The sequence below is a fragment of the Mizuhopecten yessoensis genome, unplaced genomic scaffold (assembly GCF_002113885.1).
Source record: "Mizuhopecten yessoensis strain PY_sf001 unplaced genomic scaffold, ASM211388v2 scaffold10771, whole genome shotgun sequence".
Classification (NCBI taxonomy): domain Eukaryota; kingdom Metazoa; phylum Mollusca; class Bivalvia; order Pectinida; family Pectinidae; genus Mizuhopecten; species Mizuhopecten yessoensis.
The window spans coordinates 2,447,614-2,467,951 of record NW_018408713.1 but is presented as its reverse complement, the minus strand read 5'-3'; the positions used below and the strand labels follow the sequence as shown (position 1 = coordinate 2,467,951).

Here is a 20,338-nt window from a genome sequence, read left to right as displayed (position 1 = left end):
ATTTTTTACCTTTTTCGGGGTCAAAAACCAAAAGTGCTTCAGTTACACTAAATACGTAAAAAAAATATCAATAATGTATAATTTTCCAGTTTGTTGCATATCATTTTTATCATATTTAACATTATAAAGTTGTACAGCAAAAATGAACCTGCTACAATTAAAAATGGCGACACAATGACAATTTAAGTGATCAATCTAGTGCCAAAAAAAGGTGAAATTTTGGCCTTTTTTGAAGCACAAGATTTACACAATAATACACATTTTCAAAATGGCCGCCAAATTGGTAATTTTTTTAAATTCTTGTAAAAACAGTTCTACAAACAACAGGCATCCAGTTTTTTGACATATTTTTCAGATGCGTGTTTGCTAATAAACTTGATCATAAGTTGTTAAATATTACAAAAACCCATTACACCAGATCAAAACGAGGCTTGAACGTGATTGAAACCTCAGAAGAGTACATCCTTAACACACACCACACAACTGGAGCTGTTATCCACTGTTTAACCCTTTCACCCCTATGCAACTTAAGAAGACTCTCCCATGCATTGATCTGGATGAGTCCATTATGGTCTACAGTGGTGAAAGAGTTCATACCCCCACATGATCTTTGAAAACGGTTCTTGGTGATGCAGTAATGATTTGATGCTAGTAAGATGGCAACCTTCTGCCATGTCTTACACCATGTGTTAATATAGAATATTAGCTACGAAAATGGAAACCATTACAAGTATATTTTTTTCATAATTAACAATGATATATTTGGTATTGTTTAATGAAAAACTCCTTTCTAGAGTAGTAATTGATTTTGCCTTCCAATGCATGACTTGCCTTTTTATCCAACATATTTTTTGTGAGGAAAGCTGTTATAGTTATGGGAGAATAATTACCTTAGCCTCCTCAGCCTTCATCGGGGTATTTGCACATGCCAGCATGTTCCCGACCGACTCAAACGCAGCTTAACAAAATAAAGAAAACACTGTTAGCATGGCTATAATTCCTTGTTTTGAATGATTACATACAATTGCTAACTAGAATATGTTGGTAACAAAAACATATATGCCCTCACCACTCTGGCTTTGATGGAAATGGAGGGAAATGCAAAGACCAACCATAGAAACAAACCTATAGGTAACATCTAACAAAAGTTCATGAAGTGGAAAATACTGGGGCCTGTTCATTTATGAGGAACAACCGGTATATCCAGTTTTAAATGTAACATTTTCGGGTATAAATTCTGGCGGACCTGCAAAAGTTTATGCAGGCCTTGCAAGGCTTGGTCAAGACATGCCTGAAAGCACCATCAGATTACTGGGTCTGACCTTATTTCATAAACGAACAACTCTGGTCAAACTGGTTCAACCGTTTGGACTGTGATAAACGTAAAACGGCACAGGCCATAGTGATCATCACGGATATACTGCTGTAGTGCTCCTTGAGATGTATCCCGAAACTTGATGAATGTTGGACCTTTAGTATAAGAGTTATAGAGCTAAATGCAGAGTATAGTGTAAAATCTATATGGAAGGGAGATAACTATGGCATATAATCACAGGTGTGGCGTATTGCTTTAGGCAACATATCACAAATTCTGAATTACAATGCTTATCATCAGATTTAAGACATAACTCCTATACACATCAAAGGTATGGTAGCATACAATTTGACATATTTTCAATAATTTTTTACGTAGATTTTGGAGCAGATATTTTAACTTTGAGAGTAAAGGGTTTATAGAGGAAACAGAAGTTTCTTAAGGCTTACAAAGGCAGACATATTTAAAATCATACCAGTCAATGGTATCATAAATTTATCAAACTTTTCCTCATCCTCGCCAAGGTCCACCATCAGTAACCGCCCCAATGCTGTGTAGAATGTGGTACGACATCGCATGTCAGATATCGGCCGGTTGTTGGTACTGATCCCCAAGAACGGGAAGTGTTCACTCTGTAAGGTAAAGGTATCAATTCTCAGGTGACTAAAAGTATAGGGTAGGACAACTTTTACAACACAAGAGTGGTATTGGACCATGTTTGTTTTCTTACACATTGAAAGTCATAGAACATGGCCTCATGCTAAATTTAAATTCAATTCATATTTCTACACTGTATTGGGATCATCAAAATTGAGGCGACTCCGATTCAATGATTTTTTTAAACACAGGAATTAAAGTCCTGGATTGATGCTTTTTGAGAATCAACTACATCATTATGTAATGGGACTCGTCAACATTTTGAAAATAATTGAAAAATCTTACAAAAAACACTGCTGCCAGGACGTACCCTGCAAACAGTAGCAATTAGACCAAATTGATTAATGGCTATCAGGAAAGGGATTATGTAATAATATTGTTACTTCTAACAAAATTGTTAAGATAAGAAATAAATGGCAAGTGCACAACCCCTGTGGTACTGATCAAGTGCACAACCCCCTGTGGTACTGATCATGTGCACAACCCCCTATGGTACTGATCATGTGTGCAAAGTTTTCATAAAAACTAGTTGACAAAGTAAGCAGTAATGCACTGCACAAACTCTCAACTTCCTTCCACAGATAGATGTCTCAATTCAAGTACCCTGGTATAGCAAGCTCCCTCTCACCATACACATCTTTAATGCTGGGGGTATGATTAGATAAACTGGGTTTTTTTTGTCATAAAAAACTCTCAAACTTACTGTGTGGTTATTTAGCATGAACTGGACCGCCTCCAGCTTGACCAGTTTCCTCACACTGCTGTAGCCCACGGATAGGTCACTAAGCAGCTGTAGGGTCCGAGAGATGATCTGTTCACTCCGCGCCCAATACTTCAGGTTTGTGATTCTGTTATTGTAAAACATTAGTATCTCATCAGAATTCTAATACTGATATGGGTCAAAGTTTGAACAACCATGAAAGCCCTTTATCCCATTAAGCTACATGATCGTCATGGTGCCAGATGCCGCATCATCACATAATCTCACAGGCACTAAGCGCCTGGTAGTAGTTACAGGTAAGCTAAATAATAAGAGACATATCCAGAAGAAGGCTACTTTTGTTTTAAATAAGATGGTCAGAATTAACAGAAACGTAATTTAGATAATCTTAGAAATATCAACATTAGTAAAATGTACTTATAATGTTAGATATACCTATGAAAATGCATATATATACCTCATTATCACAGACTATTGATGATGTAGGGCTGTGATACGTTTCTTGGTACCAACACGAAATCCAAGATATGTTTGAATTATTTTACTTATATATAATTGCAAAATTAAAAATTTTATCACATAAATTTCTGAGAAAATCATGAAATATTTTATCAGGAAAAATGTCCAGCTATATCATATCTCTGGTTAAACTGTGATATGTTCGCACTGTCTTACTTACATTTTACCAACAAATACACTCAAAACCATGGATTCATCATTGAGCCCCAGCACCTCAGAGAGTCGTCGGTATACCTGTAAACATAGAATCACTGAAGTCACTACAATCTGTCACACATTCATCAGGTGAGCTAAATAACAAGCCCTTTTTAGGTCACCAGCCACTTCATGCCGAGTAACCTAAAAATTGGCTATATCAGAGAAATTATTAAACAAAAGGCTCAATGGGCCTGAATTGCTCACCTGGCATTAATCTCACACTTGTAATCTTAAAAGTGGACTAAAATACAGCTACATGTATAATATTCAAAAGAATCTATTAAAAGATTTCAACATATTTGACCCTTGTGACCTTGAAAATGGGTGAAGATTATTCATTTGAACAAACTTGGTAACACTTCATCCCAGCATGTAACTGGCCAAATATCATCATCCTGGACCTTTTTTGTTATTCAGAAGTTGTTTAAAGTTTTTCAACATATTTGACCCCTGTGGCCTTGAAAATAAGCCAAGGTCATTTATTTGAACAAACTTGGCAGCCCTTCATCCCAGCATGTTACTAGCCAGATATCATCACCCTAGGCCTTTTGGTCATTCAGAAGAAGTTGTTTCAAGGTTTTACACCTATTTGACCCCTGTGACTTTTAATATGTGTCAAGGTCATTCATTTGAACAAACTTGGTAGCCCATTATCCCATTTTTTGTTATTCAGAAGTTGTTTAAAGTTTTTCAACATATTTGACCCCTGTGGCCTTGAATATAAGCCAAGGTCATTTATTTGAACAAACTTGGCAGCCCTTCATCCCAGCATGCTACTGACCAAATATCATCATTCTAGGCTGTTCGGTTATTCAGAAGAAGTTGTTTAAAAGGTTTTAACAAATTTGACCCCTGTGACCTTGAATATGGGTTAAGGTCATTTCTTTTCGCAAACCTTGTCAGGCTTTATCCTAGAAACTTCTTAGCCAAATATCATGCTACTGGGCTTTTTGGTTAATCAGAAGAAGTTGTTTAAATGTTTTAACAAATTTGACCCCTGTGACCTTGAATATGGGTCAAGTTGATTTCTTTTTGCAAACTTTGTTGGGCTTCACCCCAGCAACCAACCAGCCAAATATCATGACATTTGGCCTGTTGGTTATTGAGAAGAAGTCGTTTAAATGAAAAAGTTGACGCCGGACGACGGTCGCTGCGCCACGGCATAAGCCAGGTGAGCTCAAAAATTGACTTAATCAGAGAAACGGGTATCTACTATAATGTTCTGGAAATATTTCCCCCAAAAGTAACAATTTGTATTTCTATCTCTGATCAGAATGAGAATTATGGTGAGATAGTGGTATTTCAGTGCTCCTCATTGCACGGGTGATGTAAGGGTAAAAGAAGATTGCTACAGTCAACACTTACTTTTGACATCTTATGGACCTGATCACCAACATAGATTTTTCTAAATTGTTCAAAGAAGCTGAGGATTGCCAGATCTAATTTTTCACAGCCCCCCTGAGCAGCAATCCGGCTGTCTGTTAAGTTCATCAGTTGTAGCACCCTGGGGACGAAAGACATGAATATGGTCAGAGACATTCTAAGACATTGTACAGTACAGCATGATACACTCAGAATCTGTGTAATGAATACATTGCATCATTGTATTAATCCTTGTGACATCACAATGGGTAACATTACATATATTATATATCAAAATTTTATTTAGAAATATTAGCAATATCATGCTGAAATTTAATACGGGATTCCCAAATTAAAATATCTCAATGAGTTTGTAAAATGTAAATTTAGTTTCCATTCATAATGTCTGGACAACTACTTTTCTGTCTCACAAAATTTGATTCTACAGATTTAGTAGACACTTTTTTTTCTTTCTTCTTACTTTTTACCCATTCACCCCTAAAGTTACACTTGAACCTTACCAAATCAAAGACTGGGCAAATCCACTTTAAATTTGTAGGGGTGAATGAGTTAATACAAGAAATATTTGTGTGCTTTACCTGCATGCTAATTCTCCATCCATGGCGTCATGTTCATCTGTGCTAGCGAACGACACACGCCCCCCTATCACAGAGCCGATAATGTAGACCAGCCATGAAAGCCGACCTGTGGGTAAAACAAAGAGCCGTGTATATAGTCTCTCATTACATCAATGTACATGGTAGGATGAAAACAGGGATGATAACTCTAGTTTCCAGACAGATCAGATGTGAACTGTGTCATAAGTGACTTGGAATTCTAATAAAGTTTATACAGAAACAACTTTGTGATAACTTTCATTTTCTGACTCAATTTTTCTCTAAATCAAAGCAAATCTAACAACCTAGCAGATCATTTTCAAATCACTCACCTTAAAGAAATTGTTTTTAGAACCTATGTAACCACACACTGCTTTTGGACAAAGACTATCACTATGTGGTGCTAATACATTTATTACATATATGTATTTAGGATAAAACATTCTCTTTGATAATTGCATGTCGAGTGTAGACCAACTCTTCAATGAAAAGGCCAAAAAGGAGCGAAATTCCACCAGTATCATACACAATCAAGCACATTCTATTGGACAAATATTCAAGCACTGCTCATGGAAATAATTGAAATTTTCCAGCACATTTATATCATAAACGAAGGAACAAACGACTTTCAGCAAATATTTTTACTTAATTCAAGCAGACCACATATTGAAGCATTTTTTCAGGTATGTATGATCAGAGGAACCCATAGATACGAACCTTCCTGAATTGTAATCTCAGCCCCCTGCGTCTGTGATGTGATCAGTTCCTGGTACCTCTGGGCCGCTTCATCAAATAGCTGAACTAGCAGTGCACACGTCTTTTCATACTCACAACGCCCAATGGTTGATAACTGTAAGCACATGCAATGAAAAGAGATATGATCTTCACCATAGGATAACATCACTTGAGTGAATAAGCTGATCTCAAAAATGTGGACAGTTATAGAAAAGTTCAATCTAATTAAAATCATATCTTCACATCGCTCCCGTTTACAGATATGTCGCGTTGAAGATCTAACAACATCCCGTAGAGGGTCACGTCAGAGGTCAACATGAATGCATTATCGCATTTATAACAAGCCAATCAAAACGCGACATAACTCTTTCATTCAACCAATCAGAAAGCAGGACCTGTAGCATTTATGCAGACACCAAAATCCACTTTTTCGTCTGGTCCAGTGATAGTTTGAATATTGCGAAGCCTGTCATTGGTTAATTTTAGTTTCAGGTTGTTAAACTTTTTAACGACAACATCACCAGAAGAGGAAGTCTCTCTTATTTCAAAGCAAAATCCACAAATTGTACAAACGTTGTCTTGTAGATAGACACGGCGTGGTGTCATGGGCGCCGCCATTTTCGATGCTCATTTGACACCTCTCAGTCTTTTATCATAGCAAGTGTGTTCCTAAATCATTACATCATCACTTACAGAAATGCGTAAGCTCTCACCTGATTGGTTAATGCAAAGGTCGCCTGAACATGACGCTCTATGGGATGTTGTTAGATCTTCAACGCGACATATCAGTAAACTGGAGCGATGTGAAGATATAATTTTAATTAGATTGAGAAAAGTTTCACCTGATAAAGATAAAGGTGTTTTGAACTTTAATACATATATTAACACTTTCAGGATTTCCATTTCCCCAATTACTTAGATATTCACTTTGCAATACATGTGTGGTTAAATAGCCACCCTCAATATTAACGCCCCTTTGACACTCAATTTGTTGAATATGCCAATATAAAACATGGATTTATTCCTGGTAATACAGTAAAACACAGTTTACTTCAACTCGAAGAGTCCAGATCAACAGTTCAAGGAATACATGGTAATCAACGAATTTGAGGTTAAAATTTGAATATCTTTAAAGTTATTCGGATTAAGCTATGTAATTTCCGCTTTAGAAAATGCTGAAATATGGTCTTACACACCCAGTGAATTAACACTTCCGCCAAATTATTGATGTCAAAACATTGTCTGGAAAAAATAAATATGAACACAAAAAGATAATTCAGCTACAACAGGATAACGGTATAGTTACTTAATGATACTACCGTTAATCCTCTAATTAGCTGACGTCCAGCCGACACCTGTATAAGCACAATGAGTGTGGACCGCAGCCTGTGCCTCGAGACATGTCGACGGTAGTGCCAGTACCTGTGATACACAGGTAAAATATCCGCCAAGCACAACTTTTTGCTCAAGGAATACAGGGTATTCGAGGAATAACAGTCCAACTAATCCGGGGTTAGTTTACAAAGAATATGTACGAACTTGGTCGGGACCAAACAAACTGTTCGACGAATTAGGGATATTCGAGTAAACAGAGTTGGAGGAAGTGGCGTTTTACTGTAGTTACAAACCTGTTCTAATTGCTGCATCACCATTCCTGTGTCATCAAGTGGATCATCCAGCCCATCTCTGAAACGACAAAGCATATTGTGTAACGTAGGGTTTCAGGGTGAAAATCTAGCGATAGGAAGCAGGAATTAAGTTTTTTGTGTGTGTTGAAAACACTTCAAAGAAGTCAACTGAATCAAACTCAAATCTATAATTGTGCATTCCATTAGTCTTTGACAGAGAGAAATACAGTCAAACATTGATGTTTCGAACTATGTGGGACCATCAGAGGAAAATTTGAAACATCCGAGACATGGACTCACGTAATGTTGAACTTCGAATAAATACTGCATAAGGCCGAATGTGACTGTTATGTGTCTAATTGAACAAATTTGAAAAAATCCTGACTTTACCGTAAGTTCGACAAATCAAAAAACATGAATCATGGAGTTTGATTTATGGACTGTACTTAAAGCTACCAGACTCCATTGTAGTGGTCTAAGGTGTCGACAAAGATTGTGTGGTGATAGGACAGGAAGAATAGCATGGTTTGATGTAAAATTGGAAGTTAAACAAGGTTGCAAGGATATTTATTTCTTCTTATCATTGACTGGATTACCATAATGACCAGAAAATGGACTCACAATGGATAAATTGGAAAACGGTAACAAAAGCAGAAGATTAAGATTTCCCCAGTGATGTTGCTATTGTTTCCAGCAAAAGAGGCCAGATCAAGTGAAAATAGAAGAACATGCAACAGAAATAAGACTTTTAAGATAGACTTCACTAAAGTAATTCGAATAAATTGAGCCAGCAAAGAAAACAACATGACAAATGTAACCTGAAAGGACCTAGGTTAAAGCATTCAACCGAGTTAACTCGTACATAGCATTGACATAGGCACTACAGAATGTCCGAGTCTGTAGTTAGAACTTACTTAAGTACGATGGTGACCGACTCCAGACGTGACATAGTATATGCTTTGAGAACCTCGGGTGTGAAGGTCTCCAGAAGATGTGGCTCCGTGGCCTTCACATATGGTACCGATGCAACCATTCTCTGCCACAGACTCAACAGGTAGTGAACACTGTTTGGTGCAAACTGCCACATTTGCTATGAAAATAAAACAAAAATCTAATGCCACTTCCAAATTCTGAACTGGGGAGTGAATTACTTTTAATCTGTCCGTCACTGACATTAATTGGTTCAATTTCTCTCTTCCTTTAAGTTAAAATAATACATTGCAAATTTTATAAAATAATTTCCACAGATTGCTTCAAATAATATAGCTATGTTACATTAAAAAAATGCCTGTATATACTATATAGAAAGGGATTAGTGAAACACCCATCTCCTTTTAAACCACAAAAACGGGCTCCTTAAATGTTCATGATTCACATATAGTTAAACACATTGAAGAACTTATAATTTATAATGACAGCCCCCAGTGCAAACACTGAAATACGTATAATACCTACCCGGAGACTGGTCACAGTAAACTCGGCGATCATTTTGATGACCTCAGGGTAGTTGTCTACCTTGACCAGCTCTCCTAGCTGGTAGTTGGATTTCAGCCGAGCCAACAGGCGACAGAACTCGTGATAGTTACTGGGGTCAGATAAACCCTGAAAGCCAACAGTAGGTTAATACAGACCATAACAATTGGAGAAACCATAACAGATGGAGAAACCATAACAGATGGAGAAACCAGAGAAACCATAACAGATGGAGAAACCATAACAGATGGTATCAATGTTATATAGCCAATCATTTATTTGTTATGATAGATAATTTTACACAGATTATAAAAGCGTGCAAATATTTTTTGAGATACATTATAAAACAAAGATTTTTTTCTGTACTCTACATCACACAAAACACAGACAAATTTTGTGTGAAGCGATTAATCAACACATGATTTATTCAATACTGGTTGAAAATTTGCAAGCTCCAAGACTTAAATCATAAAATAATTCACAAACGATGAAAAATGGAATATAATGCTAGCTAGTAATATCCTTTTCAGGACGTTACATATAAAGAAAGTAAAAGGAATCACATTGCCACAAAACAATCGATGATCTTCTTGAAATAATTTATCAACATGAAACCCTTAAAACAGACATTTATAGAAAAGAATGCATGTCTCCAATATATATACCCAAGCATGTTTTCCAAGAATATTGAACAAAGTCCAACACTTTTCCAATATATATCTATTTCCCCGTACTTTTCAAGCACTGAGCTCAATTCTAGCACTTTTTATGGTCAATGTGAACCACGAGTATCGGACCCATGTTGAATTTTAAAGTCATGTTTAAGTGGACAAATCACTTCATGTTTTAAGTGGACAAAACACTAGGGTCTTCATCAAAATATAAACACCAGACTTTCACCAGGGGCAGCCAGAGATCTTACCTGGGGATTCTCCAGGATATTCCTCACACCAACAACAATTTGATTAAGAAACTTGGCCCGTTCTGTGTTGTTAAACAGAGACCGTCGGACAGAGGCGATCTGGACGAGACAGGAGAGTGCCAAGGGAGATAATGTGACCGGCAGTCCCACATACAGGTCGAAAAACAGCTGCATAGTGGCAAAGTCCAGGAAAGCTGTCAACAGAACAATTGTCATTCTCATTCATTAATAATGAATGTAAGTGCAGAAGATGTGGTGATACTTATATCTCATCTTCTAATCATCTGTATATATTTTCCTGCTTGTCTATATTATTCTGGGGTGTGATTTGAGGTTGGGAAAAAGAGAGGAAATCAATCTCTCCCATTTTCCTGTGTGTAAGGTATAGCTATCCAGGGTAAGAAAGGGGTGTAGGAAATATCTATCTAGCACCCTATTTCACGGTACGTGACGTGACAATGGCTACAACAATGATGTGACGTCACGAATTTGGAACTCTCCGATGCCGCAATGCGGAAAAGGCGATGTGATCATTCGTGCTGGCTAATTCGTTTAAAAAGCTGCATAAAAACATTTTATTATATATTTACCGTACATCTTATAAAGGCGTGATTGATTTTTCTGCGCAAACAATGTTTGCAAATATGGGATATACTAAATCTGGCTGGCTAATTTGTTTTCGTCTAAAAAGCTCAGGGGAAAAGGTTTCTGAGCTTATTCTGGTCATTGGAATGAGAGAAAAAGACTCTTTTATGCCCAAGGGTATATGATAGGGAAATTCCACCCTCAGGATTTTCAAATTTTGCAAAACCCTCAGGTTTTACCGAATTTGAAAACCCCTTGGGTGGAATTTCCCTATCCTACACCCCTGGGCATAAAAGAATCTTATACTTTTTAATGTTTCAGAACAAATCAAGAACTTTTTAAATCACAAGGTAAAATAGGAAAAAAGAGGATATCCTCTAAAACGAAGAAGAATAAGTTGTATTAAAATAATGTGTAACAATTTCAAAGGCCATGGAGATATTCTTTTTATAGTGTTCTAAATGATGTATACACAGTCACATTCTGGAAAGGAAAATATGGGGTTTAAATAACTGGACTATTTATGATGAACTTAAAATTCTACTTACCTGACCTCCAAGATGTTGGAATCTGCACTGTACACAGATCGTCCGACGATTCATCGGTAGATGTGCCAATAAAGTCAAATGTTAAACAGTTGTGTGCCAGTCGTAAGGAATGTTGGATGAAACCATGCTGCAAATGAAACACATGTAACAGGGAAATTAGTGACGCAAATATTTCTCAATGATTACCATTGGCCTTTAAAACATATCCAGAAAAAGTTTTTGAAACACAAGTTCATTTACTTATTCTTCATTTTTCAAAACATTCTTTTGCTTGAACTTCTGTTTACATTATTATATATTTTTTAAACCTGGATTGTGACTGAGACGTCTCATTTAGTTTCATATTTTGATGTCGTATTTAACTTGGCATTGTGAATTTATACATGACATCTAACTTTCGATTGTGACTGTGACATTGCATCAACTTTTGAATTGTGATGATACTTAATTTGCAATGCAACTGTGTTGTCATATGGAGCTATGGATTGTAACCAAAGTCGATTTGATAGACATGTTTTTCATGGAATGGAAGACAGTGTTTGGATTGAATTTCTTTTTCTTGGTTTTTTATTACAATTGGGTCTTAAGTCAGCGTCATATGATAAAGTGGATCCTAAACTTGTTTCCTTTGATGTACTACTAATGAAATGTGTTCCTTGTGTTGAAATTAAACTCTAAATATTGCTAAATTAATCATTGATAACATGTTTCATAAACATAATGCGAGACCAATTAACAAAACAAAATTTACACCACATACTTACTGATTTAATCCTGCTGGATAAATTAATTGTAAGATCTTTTATTTTGTGATTGATTCTCCGTTTCAATTACTGCAAAATGTGTATTTCACAAAATAACACTGACTTACAATACCCAACTGTCATGCTGTAAATATTTTTTTTCCAATGGTTTTATTCTGATTTTACCTGACTGTCATCAGAGAAGTTCATGTTTTTACCTGACTGTCTGTCACCAAAGTAGTTCATATTTTTACCTGACTGTCATCAGAGAAGTTAATGTTTTTACCCGACTGTCATCAGAGAAGTTCAGAGAAGTTCATATTTTTACCTGACTGTCATCAGAGAAGTTCATGTTTTACCCGACTGTCATCAGAGAAGTTCATGTTTTTACCTGACTATCATCACAGAAGTTCATATTTTTACCTGACTGTCATCAGAGAAGTTCATGTTTTTACCTGACTGTCACCAGAGAAGTTCATGTTTTAACCTGACTGTCATCAGAGAAGTTCAGAGAAGTTCATATTTTTACCTGACTGTCATCAGAGAAGTTCATATTTTTACCTGCCTGTCACCAGAGAAGTTCATGTTTTTACCTGACTGTCATCAGAGAAATTCATGTTTTTTATGTTTCCAGCAGCTGTTTGCAACAAGGAGCATGACAGCTGAAAAATCTCAAACAGCTGAGTGTCACGGAATGATGATGCTATCTTCCTGTGCTTTGTTAAGGATCTGCTGGCATCAGCCTGGCAAAGGAAAAAAATCCTCAAATTCAACTCAAAATAAGAAACAAAGGAAAACACGCGGTGAGAAAACACAAAATATTTCCTTATGAAGCCACCTCTCCTAACCCTTTATGGAGAAAGGATTCAAATCCCAAAGATCTCCTACTTCGTAAGGACAGGGACTTCGACACCCTTCTACTCCCTCTATACTGCATATGGAGCAAGGACATTTATATAACCACTACTTCCTATATTTGTCAAATGGGACATACACAAACATACTTCCCAGTATATCAGAATCAGAATAATTCATTTGTTATAATACCTCTATAAATATTAGGCAAACAAAATGTATGTTTCAGGTAACATGACTGAAAAAATAGGGTAGGTTGGTAGAGATTTTTTGTTGTTGAGGAAGGGCTCATTTAAGAAATTACAAAAATCACCAAACATAGTTATTCATACCAATTGCATGAATTTTTCATTATATTTTCAGGTCTTTTAAATAGTTATTTGTAAATTAAATTTGGTTTTGATACCTGCAAATAAAAAAAAGAGAGGTTTACAATTTTCAACTCGTTCGAATCGGACGTTTAAGTGCTTTATAGCGAGATAAAATTGCTTGGGTTGGTAAAAAATGGGGTCGGTCAGGATACCTAAAACATACCTTTTATGTGGGCCTTATTGTATTATTATCATTATTTATTGTATGAATTTGGGATGTATTCATCTAGAAAATTCCTTGAAGGTAACAAAACAGAGATAACTTTTAATAAAACAATATGGACATAGCGACGGATCAATACTACCCCCAACCCACCCCCTTTTCATCTTAGAACGGTAGAGGTGCCCAACTGACTTACTTCGCTAACCTGGTTCATCTCGCAGACCAACTGGGACAGCAGCTGTACCCCAATCATCACATGTTGTGTGAAGCCACTCTGAAAGCAAAATGGGATCAATAAAGATCTTTGAGAAATCTGAATAAAGGTTGAAAATATATATTCTTGTTTTAAATCTGTTTTTTAAAATGCATCTTTAACAAACAAAAATACTGAATTTTGTTTTATCCAAGGTAAAAGTGCCAGGTAGATTTTGATTTAATATCATGCACTTTGTGACAATCAAGATTTTACCTGTATAAACTTTGTGACGTCTGTGATTACATTTCTGAATGCGTATTCTTCATCTTTCATGTCAAACCATCCAATTTTTGTGATTCTTGCAAATAGCTACAAACAGAAAAATTCAAAAATTCAAATAAAATAATACATTCTGGAATATCACCATTTCATCAAATTTTTTTACCTAGGAAAATCAAAATTTAATTGTCTTAAATGTAATCCTTCATTTTTCCATGGTCAGAAGATCTGGACAGAATTTTAAACTTCTCTTATGAAGAACAACTGCACAGCCAAATGTTGTCAAAGTCTAGGCTAACATTTTCCCGGCAAACCATGGCTAGAACCACACAACTGTCACAAACAAGGGGGAAAATCAATGTTACCTGTACAAGGGCCTGTAACACATAGTGCACCAGTTTGGGCCTTGTTCCCAAATAGTTGAGGCCATAATTTCCTGAAATACAAAAATGATCCAGTTATAAATGTCATGGTAGTGAAGCAGATTAAAAACCATTCAAACAAACAAATATCATATTTCAATTAATGTCATGTTTTCAAAAATACCACATCTGTTTGTATATATTTAGTCTGTTTACATATGTGAATGTACAGGAACTCTTGGTACCCCGTTTAATAATATATTATTGCCTGCTGCCAAACCTATTACCCTCCTCAAATCAGATTATTTTTATTATCCAATACAAAGTAAAACATGGTTATTAACTAATGACAAGTGTCTTTAAATCACCAATATTATGTAATAATTAATTTCTGATTTCTCAACGAGTCCCATGTACATACATATGTTTTTATTTTCACTAAGAAACTGTTTACATTTCAATTATCGTATTCTCATGATCTGACAATGTTGCATTACAATAAAAATCTCAGGATGATTTTTTTTAAAGACATGAGGACCAAGTCTTTAGCATTACAAGATATTGTCATAAATCGTTATGATTTTCAAAGTTTGGTAAACTATAAGTGAAGAAGCATGTACCAGAAGTTACTTACTGATGTCTATCCTTTGTTCTAAGGGTAATGCAATATTTGGGCGTGTCACCAGTTTTGTCAAAGTCGTTGCAGCCAGCAGCTGTGCAAGAGGTGACTGAAAAAGGAACATTACATACAGTATTTGAAACAGTTATTGAAACTTCAACATCTTTGCCTAGAACATAACATTTCAATTTAACGTTTTTTTATTTAACCTACATATACTTAACTCATTCACCCCTGAAAATTCATAATGAACTATACCAATCTTTGAATTGGAAGAGTTCAAATGTGTCTTTAGGGGTGAATGAGTTAAGGGTCCCTGTACCACTGCCATAAACTGTAACTAAGTATTGAAAACCATTTTTTCTGGCATGACGTACTATAGCTTGGACAAATCATTTCTGAAAAGAACCCCACACCTTACAGGACTTTTATGAGAAATAATAAAGATAAAATAAAGAGAATATAACCAACAGCATTGTTCCGAGTGTTATCAGACTGCTAAACTATCCCTCTAATATTTTGAGCTACCTGGTCGAGGGAAGNAGTAATACCAATAGCTGGCGGCTAACGCCTTAGCTAAAAAGGAAGTTAAGGGGAGGTGATCATGACTGCATGTAGGAAACACCACAGTGCATTGGTACAGGGATCCTCAAGGTCTCTTCATTTTACACTGGTAACTCATTATCCTTTGATATCTATCAGAGTATAGACTGGATTTCAGTCTATATGTTTATTGTCTTGTCTACGGACTTGAGCAAGTCCAATACGTGCTGATCATATGACAGGAGTTTATCAGTGTTTTGGAAAACACACACTGGGATGAAATTGGGAACAAATTCATTGATATCAGAACAATTTTTGGAAATTAGGATGATCATTGTAACAACTTTTTTTGAATACATGAAATTAGACTGTTTTACTTTTAATTAAGCCGATCTTGATGACAACATTATCATTGTCTTTCCTACATAGGCTGCATTTTTTTAGATTTCCAAATAGAAATTTAAATTGAGCGAACTGGAAAAATCACACATTTTTCGACTGGCAATGGGGTCCTTTAAACAGACCTAAAATGTGCCCTGATCAACCCTGATTATGATCAATAGTCAAAAGCCTGTCATAAGCTTGCTCAAGTCAATATATATATACACATATACCGGAAATACTTGGTAAGTGATGATCATAGAAATTGATAGCCAGACACATTTAACTAGTGCCACATCACATAGTTTCTGTATGGTTTGCATTTCCTACGACCGAGATGACAGTATTTTTAAAATACAGACATTTTCAAATATATAATGGTCCCATTTATATATATTTGATTACAGGTAAAATCTTCAAACATTCAAAATAAATTACAAGTGTTTCAAAGCATACATTTCCTCTTTCTAATAGAAGTTGGCATTTGCTCAAGCAATCTGGGGAGTCTGCAAAATCAACAAGAGCCTTCTCTGCATCTGCTCGCAGGTTCGTGTTGTTTGTCTCATAGAACTGCTTACACAGAATCTCCAACTGCAGTAGCTCCTGAAAAGATCAAGTAAATCATATTTTTGTCTTGGTTGTCTCATACATATATATATCATGTTATTTTACACATACTTTTGTTTGGTAATTAAATTACAGTAGGCTTTTGAAAACTAAACTGCCAAATTTTATGCCCCACTCCTCTAACCCCAAATGTCATTGACACACCTACTTCGTTTACAGGAAAACCTTGTCATACTGCCATCATTTTTCTGCAGGGATTTTGGCGTTACAAAGGGGTTTGGCAATAATGTTTAACACAAAAATCATAACATTTCTTGCAGTTCTTTTCGGCAAGTAAGCTTTTGAACATTATAAAGCCTGATTTTTTCATTTATTTGGCTGTTAACAGGGGATACAGTGCTCCTTTATACATTATTTTATTCTCTTGGCCTACTGGTGTAAATTGCTTCCTATATGTCAAAATTTGCGATATGTAGCCTTTAAAGATTTAAAATCACTGTTTCTGTTGTTCCTAATATACAATATTTAATAGAAAAGTTTTATTTTTAACGTTTTTCTTGACGCTTAAAGCCTTTGAACTTCGGATTGATCCAAAACCACTAGAATGTTAACATGTTCAAATTTTCAACCGTGACTCAAGGTATTTAACTTATGTCTCATACACTATAAAGAACAATTTACAAACCCCCTATTATAATAAACATCCCCGTCGCTGCACATGAAATTGACAGCATATACTCTAGCTTCTTTGTGCACATATAGATACATATTTATCCAAACTTACACATTGAAAATGCATTTAATAACATTGGCTTTGTAAACCAATTGTGTGATGTGACATTGTAGGACGATATATATTTTTTTTGTTAAATGAGAAGTTATCACTGACAACATAGATGACAAATCGAACTTTGTTCGAGGATGAATATGAGATAAGCTAGACTGACTGATCACAAACAATATGAATCACGACATAACTGTTACTACAAACTTACAAGTGTTCAACAACAACATAACCACTGAATCGTAAATTCTGTAAACACAAGACTCAAAACTCGTGTCATGCTTCGACCGTTACCACACAAATCATAGCTTGATTTTGAGTGTAAGCTATATGTTTAAGCGCTCAAGTGGCTTGTGGAAAGATATCTGTGGTTTTTCTTCGTGTTGCACATGCAGTCAACGCATTTGTCTTATTCTACAATTTAGATTACAACGAGTGTTTTGAGAACGATCCTCACCTGCTCTTCCGCCATTTTTGTTTTCCCCCCACTAAATTGAACACACATTTGCGCATGCGTAAATATCACTACCTCAAAACTCTTGAATAACAAGCAGTTACACCACGAAGTGTTCACAAGATCTTGAAAGGGCGAAAATCAAGGTGTTTTCGGATTTATCTTGCTTGACAAAAAAAATAATAAGTTGACGTCATGTTTGCATGTAGAGGCTAGCCAACTCATTTATAACGACCAGAACCACTTTTTCAAAGCATGATTAGCTTAACGACAAACTGACAAAAATCGTTATTATCATATAATTTCATTTTTGAAAATGTTAAAAGAATAGAATCTTAATTATTTATGCTTAATGGCATAGGATGGAAAATAATTTATCTGGATCTACACCTACATGCTCGTATTGATTTAAAATTAACCAATTCAGATGCAACACAAGTATTCCTATACCTGTAATTTTTATTTTTTAACAAAATCGATTTGAAAAAGACTCATTTAAGCTAACCAGACTTAAGACAGTTGGATTTTTCTATGTATATTTTTAAATTTCGGAATATACCTTAAAGGCATCTTAAAAAAGTTTATGTAGTTAAGTTTCTACGAAGAGTTAAACTGTAGGAAGAGGTTAACTGTAGAAAAGGGAGTTATGGGGATGGTCCGCACTTAGATTTAGATATCATTCGTAACTTTGCTGAAGTAGTTAACACTCATAAATGCACATATCAAATATACATCATCTGTAATTCAATTTACTCGCCAAAATAACATGTATTGAAAAGGGAAAATGGATTCTGGGGCAAGCCTAAAGCTAGACCAACATTTAACATTCAACTATTCGGCAAAAAACAACAGATGCGGCATATATCATAATTCACTAATATTTTTTACCTGTACGTCCCTTAAATTCGGGGATCGCCAATATCAGCTTACTGTGTAGAATGTGCCGAGACGTTACACGAAACTGATTTACTGCCGCTCATACCCAGAGAGAATCTGACAATTATAGCACTCGTCACTTATCAAATATAAGTAACTGCCTTGACACTTGAAAGAAAACTCTGGAGGAGGAGAGCAAGACGCTAATAGATTGGTTTTCCTCCAATGGTATGAAGGTCAATCCAGGTAAATTCCAGGCTATTTGTATTGGAAACAAAACCCATGAAGCAATATCATCTTTTACCATTAACGGGGTAGAGATTTTATGTCAAGACTGTGTCAAGCTTTTAGGTGTAGATATTGATTTCCTTCTTAAATTTGATGTGCATATCTCTCGTTTATAAAGGAATGCATCCAAGCAATTAGCAGTTTTAAAGAGATTAGGTAGTCATCTTACAAAGAAAGGAAAGATTGCTAGTTTTAAGTCTTTTATCCTATCTAATTTGAACTACTGTCCTTTGGCTTGGCACTTTTGTAACCTGACAAACACGAGAAAGATGGAGAAGATCCAAGAGAGGGTTCTACGTTTTATTGAAAATGACTACACGTCATCAGTTTTAGTAATATTGAAAAGTAACAATCTTGATTTTTTACATGTTGCTCGTTTAAAAAATATGGCCATAGAAACTTTCAAGATTATAAATGGCACTTCACCATCATTTATACATGATCTTATTGAACAAAGAAATGTTTTATATAATTTTAGAAGAGAGAACACTCTGAAGATTCCAAGGGTGAATACCACAATGTATGGCAAGAGATCGTTTAGATATGAGGAGGCCCGGGTGTGGAACAGTCTTCCTACGGAGTACAGAAAGATAGAGGACTACCGAACTTTTCGTAGACTGCTCCGTACCTGGGATGGCCAACAATGCTCTTGTGCAATTTGCACAAACACATAGTGATGTTCACCTCAGGAATTTTTCTTTTGTGATATTATTTCTACTTTATATGTGATATGCTATGTATTGTATAAATTTGTGTCTCTCTTCCATTTTAGTATTCTGTTATATTTGTTGTTAAATTACTTTATATGTGTTTACCTTTGTTTGTCGCAAGAATAGCACTACAGTGCAAATGTTATTTTGTTTGTAATATGCGACGGTAAAGAAAAAATCTTGAATCTTGAATCTTGTCACAACTCGGCAGATTCCGTACCTACATCGTGAAATGTACCGAAGAGTCCTGGAATCAGCCACGTTTAGCCGATTGACAATTAAAGGTTTGCTACCACGGACTAAGATAGCAAATCTTTTAATCAAGCAAACGAGGAATATATTTGTTGTACATGTATTTAAAAAGGAAATAATTACTGGTAACTATTCGGACCGGAAACATGTGCAGCTGACATCAAGGGGTTACAAAGGAGGACAACTAACTTAAGGATCATTGTCTCACTGCACTGCCGTTTTTCCAACAGTTACCTCCCTTTAACTTCCGTTAGGATACTTTTCCGTTGACCAGCTGGTGCTCAATCGATTTCCAATGATAGCGTATAACAATCCGAAGTCCAGGGTTCGAATTCCGGGCCCGTATTCATGAAACCGTTCCCATGCTCAAGCATGGATTCTGTGCTCAAGCAAAGCTTTCTTGTAACTCACCAGAATCATGTCAATGATCAAAAAGTTAAATTTCAATATTAAAAACAGAATTCGGCTATAAGTCTCTTCAATTTTTGTCCCAAACTTAAACATTTTTTTTTTTAAATAATTTATAACTGGAACAAGAAATTAGACTTGAGCACAAAATCCATGCTTGAGCATGAGAAGGGTTTCATGAATACGGGCCCCGGTTTAAGCCCCACT

The 20,338-nt window shown here is 35.7% G+C and overlaps 1 protein-coding gene across 1 annotated transcript in view; it reads right to left on the bottom strand.

The window, feature by feature from the left end:
- LOC110462304 (exportin-7-like) overlaps positions 1 to 17,636 on the bottom strand; it is a 29,871-nt gene extending 12,235 nt beyond the window's left edge. The window contains exons 1-19 of the mRNA XM_021516215.1: positions 17,601 to 17,636; positions 16,249 to 16,395; positions 14,884 to 14,977; positions 14,253 to 14,323; positions 13,882 to 13,977; positions 13,609 to 13,686; positions 12,617 to 12,766; positions 11,281 to 11,407; positions 10,148 to 10,341; positions 9,208 to 9,354; positions 8,667 to 8,842; positions 7,753 to 7,810; positions 6,107 to 6,239; positions 5,372 to 5,477; positions 4,776 to 4,914; positions 3,373 to 3,446; positions 2,676 to 2,820; positions 1,791 to 1,947; positions 891 to 958 (exon numbers count right to left, since the gene is read on the bottom strand). Coding sequence (XP_021371890.1) covers positions 891 to 958; positions 1,791 to 1,947; positions 2,676 to 2,820; positions 3,373 to 3,446; positions 4,776 to 4,914; positions 5,372 to 5,477; positions 6,107 to 6,239; positions 7,753 to 7,810; positions 8,667 to 8,842; positions 9,208 to 9,354; positions 10,148 to 10,341; positions 11,281 to 11,407; positions 12,617 to 12,766; positions 13,609 to 13,686; positions 13,882 to 13,977; positions 14,253 to 14,323; positions 14,884 to 14,977; positions 16,249 to 16,395; positions 17,601 to 17,615 — 2,175 coding nt within the window. The 5' untranslated portion in view covers positions 17,616 to 17,636. The remainder of the gene's footprint in view (positions 1 to 890; positions 959 to 1,790; positions 1,948 to 2,675; positions 2,821 to 3,372; positions 3,447 to 4,775; positions 4,915 to 5,371; positions 5,478 to 6,106; positions 6,240 to 7,752; positions 7,811 to 8,666; positions 8,843 to 9,207; positions 9,355 to 10,147; positions 10,342 to 11,280; positions 11,408 to 12,616; positions 12,767 to 13,608; positions 13,687 to 13,881; positions 13,978 to 14,252; positions 14,324 to 14,883; positions 14,978 to 16,248; positions 16,396 to 17,600) is intronic.
- Positions 17,637 to 20,338: the final 2,702 nt, after the last annotated feature.